Source organism: Alligator sinensis, unplaced genomic scaffold, assembly GCF_000455745.1.
Source record: "Alligator sinensis unplaced genomic scaffold, ASM45574v1 scaffold201_1, whole genome shotgun sequence".
In the NCBI taxonomy this organism is placed as follows: Eukaryota; Metazoa; Chordata; order Crocodylia; family Alligatoridae; genus Alligator; species Alligator sinensis.
The window spans coordinates 652,302-659,250 of NW_005842661.1; the positions used below are offsets into that span (position 1 = coordinate 652,302).

A 6,949-nucleotide genomic window follows, 5' to 3' on the forward strand; every position below is an offset into this window, starting at 1 on the left:
GAGTGCTGGGTTCAGGTGACTCCAGCCAGATGCCTATCTAACCTCCTCTTGAAGACCCCCAGGGTAGGGGAGAGCACTAATCATATGAATGGCTCTTTTCTGGACTCTCTCAAGATTCTCTACATCCTTCTTGAAGTGCGGTGCCCAGAACTGGATGCAGTACTCCAGCTGTGGCCTCACCAATGCCGACTAGAGCAGGAAAATAACTTCCTTAGTTTTGATTGAGATGCATCAGTTGATGCATGCCAGTGTATTGTTTGCTCTGCTAACTGTAGCATTACACCTGTGGCTCATATTCATTTTGTGGTCAATTATGACCCCCAGGTCCCTTTCAGATGTGGTGCTAGCTAGCGTAGCACCACCAAGCCTGTAAGTTTCTTGCAGATTTTTCCTCCCCAGATGAAGCATGTTACACTTCTCAGTGTTGAACAGCATCTGGTCCTCATCTGCCCACATAACTAATCTGTCTAGGTGCACTTGAATCGTCAGCCTACCCTGATGCATGACTGCACTTCCCCACAGCTGAGTGTCATCGATGAACTTTGCCAGTGTGCTTTTCACCCTCACATCCAGATCATTGATGAAGATGTTGCAAAGCACTGGTCCAAGTACCAAAACCTGGGGGACCCCACTGGCTACCTTCTGCCAGGTCAACACAGATCTGTCTATTAGTACTCTCTGGGTCTCATCCCGCATCCAGTTTCCCACCCATCTGACCCTTAAATTGTTGAGCTCATAGTCCCCTAGTTTTCCTTGAGAGCCTCATGGGACACCAAGTCAAAGGCCTTCCTAAAGTCCAAGTAAATGATGTTGACCTCATCTCCCTTATCCAGGTGGTAAGTAGCCTGGCTGTAGAAGGAGATGAGTTTAGTCAGACATGACCTACCTACGACAAAACCATGCTGGCTGTCATTCAGAATTTTGCCTTCTACAAGCTCATCGCATATAGACTCCTTGAGAAATTTTTTGAGGATTTTTCCTGGGATTGAGGTCAGGCTGATCGGCTCGTAGTTCCCTGGGTCCACTCTCCTCCCCTTCTTGAAGATGGGCACAACACTGGCCCACTTCCAGTCTTCTGGGACCTCTCCTGAGTGCCATGAATTCTCAAAGAGGTTCTCCAGCGGTTTTACAATGACTTTGGCTAGTTCATTTAGCACTCTTGGATGGAGTTCATGTGGTCCTGCTGACTTAGAGATATCCAGCCTCTCTAGCTATTCTTTCACCAGCTCTACATTGACTGTTGGTAGGTGATCATCCCTACTGTGACTATTCTGTGTTATATGTGCATTTGGCAAGCTATCACTCTTAGTCTGGTGGAATACAGATGCAAAGTACTCGTTCAGGAGCTCAGTTTTCTCTTTTGTGTCGGTAATCATATGTCTAGATGCATTGAGCAGTGGTCCCACGTTCTCACTGGTTTTCCTCCTGTTACTTATGTACCTATAGAAGGACTTCTAGGAGGACTTCTAGAAGGACTTCTTATTGTCCTTCATTTTGGTTGCTAACCTGAATTTGGTCACCGCCTTTGCTTTTCTAATCTGCCCCCTACAGGTGTGACCAATCTTATGTAGTTCTCCTTGCGGCCTATTCCTAGCTTCCTTCATTGGTAAGCCTCCCTTTTCTTTTTCAGAAGATCTGTGATTTCCCTATTAAGCCAAGATGTCCTCCTGGCCCCTTTACCATCTTTGTTGCATACAGGTATTGACAACTTCTGTGCACCAAGGATTGTGTCCTTGAGGAACAACCACTCTTCATCCACACTCTTTGCCTGTGGTCCATGATCTTGTAGGGCATTACTCACTAAAGTCCTTAGCTTAAGCTTTTTTAAAGTCAGGAATTTTTACCATACTGACAGATTTCCCAGCCCTATGATGGACAGTGAAAGCGATAGCATCGTGGTCACTGTTGCCTAGGTTACCCTCTATCATCAGATCACTCACCAGGTCATCCCCTTTGGCCAAAACTAAATCTAGGAGTGCATTTCCTTTGGTCAGTCCATATACTTCCTGAGACAGGTAGAGCTCATCGATACAAGTCAGGAATCTATGCGACCGGTCAGATCTGGCCAAACGTTCTTCCCAGGAGATGTCTGGGTAGTTAAATTCGCCCATGATGACCATATCCCATGCTCTTGCAGCCTCTTCCAGTTCTCTGGAGAATTCTAGATCTAGCTTCTCATCTCGATTTGGAGGTCTGTAATATATTCCTACAGTTAGATCCCTTTCACCATGTCCCCTCCGTATGTTGACCCAGAGGCTCTCAAGTTGCCCTTTCTTAGTACAATTTTAGCTTCCAAGGAGGTGTACTGCTCCTTTACATATAGAGCTAGACCTCCACCCTTTTTCCCTTTACACCCTCCTGTGCAGGGTGTAGCCCTCTATCGCTACAGTCCAGTCATGAGTAGAGTCTCACCAGGTCTCTGTTATCCCTGTGATATTGTAGTCCCTACTGGAAAGGAGGGCCAGTTTCTTCTGTTTGTTCCCCATACTCCTGACATTTGTATACAAGCATTTGAGCCCTCCTTGGTTTCCTGCCACATTGCAGGAGGTCCAGTCCCTCAGCTCGTGCTGTGGTGTCATCTCCTGTTGTAATGGTTGTTTGTTTGTTGGCCCCTGGGCTTGCTCCACTTGTTGTCCCCCCACCCCGAGGCGATCTCAGTGTCCAGGAGGTCTGCCGTCCTGGCCAAGAAAAGAGCCTTCCCCTTCAGCATGAGGTGGATACTGTCCCTTCCCAGAAGACCTCTGTTTCTGAAGTGCTTGCTGTGGTCAAGGAAGTCAAAACCCTCTTGGTAACACCATCGCCAGAGCCTTTGGTTCACCTTTTTGATACACCCGTCTCTCCTAGGCCTACAGCCCACAACTGGGTGGACAGAGGAGAAAACTACCTGTGCCCCCAACCTCTTAAACCTATCCCTCAGCTCCCTGTAGTTACTCCTGACCTGGCCAGGATTGCTCTGAGCCATGTCATTCATGCCCACATGGATGAGGAGCATGGGGTAGTGGTCAGAGGGCTGGATGAGTTCAGTAATCCTCTCTGCCATGTCCCAGATATAGGCCCCTAGGAGGTAGCAGACTTCATGGGTCAAGAGGTCAGGGTGGCAGATCGCTCCCTCTCTCCCTCTCAGGAGGGAGTTGCCCACCATGACCACCCTGTGTCTCTTCTTAGGGGTGGCAGCTAGCTGTTTCACTGGGCTCTGCTCAGTCAGTGTGACAAAAATCAGCCATGTTTCCCTCCCTGGCCTGCTCAGCATCCCTGAGCTTACCCATGGCATGAGGGAGAGAGGCTCTAAGGTTTGAGCCTTCTAGGAGAATGAGCACTAGGGTCAAGGTGTTGGGGTCAAGAGCCTGCTCTGTGCCCCAGCTGCACAGGAGACTCCCTTCTACATCCTTGCACAGTGGACAGTCTCAGGGCTCTCCCCAGAGGGGTGGTCCCAGGGATCTAGATGGCCTACTCTCCCAGTGACACAGAGACTAGCATGACCCTCATGACCCTCTGGTCATGAGGGTCATGCTAGTCTCTGTGTCACTGGCCTTTCCCCTGTTCAGGGAGCTGCAGTCTTTGTCTGGGGACACTGAAGACCACAGCTCAGAGAAGCCCACGTGACTGGGTTCAGTGATCAGGAGCTTCCCAGTTGCTACACAAACAGCCAGGCCCCACCTCTGACCTCATGCCTTCCCTGAGTCATATACTGCAGCATTCTTGATAGAGAACAGGCTGAGGCAAACTAGAGAATATCAGATAGGAAGTCTTCCAGCCACTGAAGCCTTGGAGCTGCCAAATGGCTAATGGCACACAGCCCTTGGGAGCCCACAAGTCACATCAGTACTTGGCCTGTGGCCAGTGCAGGTGCAGTGGGTTGGAACTGCCTTGTGAGCAAGAAGGGAAAGCAGAAAGCCTCTCCCTTCTAGCCACCTTCTATTCTTTGCACTCCAAGGCTGCTCAGTAGAGCTCACAACATTTACAAGGTTTGGGATGCTGTATGTTATAACCCTCATTCTGTTCTGGGTGGGAGCCAGAGCTACCTGCGTAGTTAGCATAGTTGAGAAATCCCTAGGTGAAGCAAACCTGGGAGAGGACAGCAGGCAGTAGGGTTCAGAGAACTGAACGCTGATGACACTAATCTTTGGGGCATAGCGTCCACACCTGAGGACAGGCTAGTAATCCAGGCTGACTTGGATAAACTTAGTAAGTGGGCAGATACAAACCTGATGACGTTCAATACCAGTAAATGCAAGGTACTTCAGCTCGGGGGAAAAAACCCTGCAGCATACTTATAGGCTCGTCAGTGCTACGCTTGCTAGCAACTTGGACGAAAGAGACTTCAGGGTCATGATTGACCACAAGATGAACGTGAGCCACCAATGTGATGTTGCAGCCGGCAAAGCAGACAAAACTCTAGCTTGCATCCATAGATGCTTCTGAAGTAAATCTCAGGATGTCATCTTCCCTCTGTACTTGGCCTTGGTAAGGCCGCAGCTGGAGTACTGCATCTAAATCTGGGCTCCACGATTCAAGAAGGATGTCAAGAAGCTTGAGAGAGCCCAGAGGAGAGCCATGTGCATGATCAGAGGGCAAGAGAACAGGCTTTATGAAGAGAGGCTGAGAGCCATGGGACTCTTCTGCCTGGAAAAGCGCAGGCTCAGGGGGGACCTGGTAGATGCTTAGAAGTATATAAGGGGTGTTCATCAGGATCTGGGAGAACGTCTGTTCACCAGAGTGCCCCAAGGAAAAACAAGAACCAATAATCATAAACTCCTCCAAGACTGCTTTAGGCTGGACCTAAGGAAACATTTCTTTACTGTCCGAGCCCCCAAGACCTGGAATAGACTCCCTCCAGAAGTGGTGCAGGCACCTACTCTGGACTCATTCAAGAAACGTTTGGATGCTTATCTTGCTGGATCCTTTGACCCCAGCTGACTTCCTGCCCCTGGGGCAGGGGGCTGGACTTGATGAACTTCAGAGTCCCTTCCAGCCCTAACGTCTATGAAATCTATGAAACTGGGCAAATATTCTGGAGTTAATGCATGCATGGTTCAATGTCCTTGATGTCATTGGCAGTGGCAGGGCCATAGGACATGGATGTCCCAAGGGAGTGGAGTGGGCATGCAGCTCTAATGCTGTTGAGCAGATTGGCAGCAGGAGACAAGGAGTGAGGCCTGCATGGTCACAGGGGCAGAATGGCTGCCTGGTACATAGTTGAGAGATTGTGGATTGGAATATGGTGTAGGAGCAGGTATCTGGGGAAGGAATGGAATTTGGGCTAAAGCGAGCTGCAACAGCTGAAAGGGTACTGCCACAAGTGGGTGAGGGTATCAGCCCTGCTAGATTGAGAGAAGCACAGCTTTGAAGGGGCAGGAAAAGGCATAATTGTAGCTGACTCCAAGCCTGGCCCACAGTTATGGGATTTGCAATATGGGTTTGACATCCTTGGGAGAGGGTTTGGTGCTGCTGAGACTTTCCCTTGCCAGGGCCAAGGCACAAGCCCAGAAGATCTTTGGAAGTGGTGCCCAGGGTGGGTCTGTGCCTGCCTGGCAACTGTGTGCAGGCATGACTGAGTTGTGCCCACCTTGCCTTCTGTTGCAGGTGCTGTGAGTGTGGGGTCTCACTGTCCCACCAGTACTATGAGAAGGATGGGCGTCTCTACTGCAAGAAAGACTATTGGGCCCGGTTTGGGGAGCTGTGCCATGGCTGCTCAGAGCAGATCACAAAGGGGCTGGTTATGGTAAGTGCTGCCCATCTCAGCTGCCTCCTGAGAGTAGGAGCTGGCTCTGGCTCTGGTTTTGGCTCTTAGTATACCTGCATGAAAGGAACAGTGAGAACTCTGTGCATCCAGTCCAAACCAGGTGCACTGGCCCCTTAAATCAAGAGATCAGCCATCTGCTTCCCTGCCGCTGGGGCAACTAGTTTAGGGGGCTGAGTTATTCAGTCAGAAGGGGAGAGGGGAGTGGGCCCAGGAGATTCCCAGACCTCCCTGTGGCCATTTGGTGAGACATAGCAGGATTTCCCCAGCTCCTTTACAGAAGAGGCCTGAGACCCAACCGTAACCTCGTGCTGAATGTGTGGGCGTTGGTGTCATTTAGAAATGAGGTCACTGGAGAAGGGAAGTTTCCAGCAGTGTATGGGTCTGTCTCATACACAGCACTGGCTAGTTGCAGTCAGACAGCGCCATGGTGGGGGAAGCCAGTCTTCTGTACCAGGAGGGGAGCTGGTTTTGCACTCTGGTACAGGTAAGTGTAAGCGGGGGAGTTGTGACCGTGGGACAGCACTGGAGGGTTGGGGCAGGAAGGACACTGCTCTGTCTAGTCTATCAGAGCTGAGGCTCCTGGATTGACAGACCTAGGCTGTCTTGCTGATCACCAGGAATCCTAGTTTTTTTCTATTTAAAAATCAAAAATTCTCTGATTAAAAAAACCCAAAATCTGCATTTTTCCTCAATTAAAATGAAATGCCACTACATACATATATATATGTATGTATGTATGTATGTATGTATATATGTATGAGTGATACCTGTATAGGTCTATCTATATATAGATATATAGGTATCAGTGGAACACAGTCTTTCATTGACATATTTACAATTTTAAAGTAACGTGTCTCAATGATTATAGTGTCTCAATTGTTATAATAAAATAAGTTCTAAATACCTATATATTTTGGCATTTGATTTTGTTTTTTTTTACCATAGAAAATCAGAGCTCTCCTCGCCCCATTCACTCACCAGGACATGGGTCCAGCTGCAGCTGCCCCCATACCTTGTGGTGCTGAGCAGCCATAATATGCTGGTGCCCCTCTGTCCCAAGCCAAAGCCCCCCATCCCCACCAGTGCCCCTCACTCCCAACTCTGTCCCCTGGCCCTGCTGGTACCCCTCACTTCTGACCCACAGCCCCCCGCCCCTTCCAGCTGCTGGTGCCTTTTACTCCCAACTCACTGCCCCCCGCCCCCCAG

At 49.6% G+C, this 6,949-nt stretch overlaps 1 protein-coding gene across 4 annotated transcripts in view; it reads left to right on the forward strand.

The window, feature by feature from the left end:
- LIMK1 (LIM domain kinase 1) overlaps window positions 1–6,949 on the forward strand; it is a 31,866-nt gene that overhangs the window by 11,801 nt on the left and 13,116 nt on the right. For 2 of the 4 annotated variants that reach the window (XM_025215695.1, XM_025215696.1), the window contains exon 3: window positions 5,584–5,722. In XM_025215695.1, coding sequence (XP_025071480.1) covers window positions 5,584–5,722 — 139 coding nt within the window. Of the gene's footprint in view, window positions 1–5,583; window positions 5,723–5,771; window positions 6,228–6,949 lie in introns of those variants that run through there. The other 2 variants (XM_025215698.1, XM_025215697.1) reach the window with 2 other exon arrangements.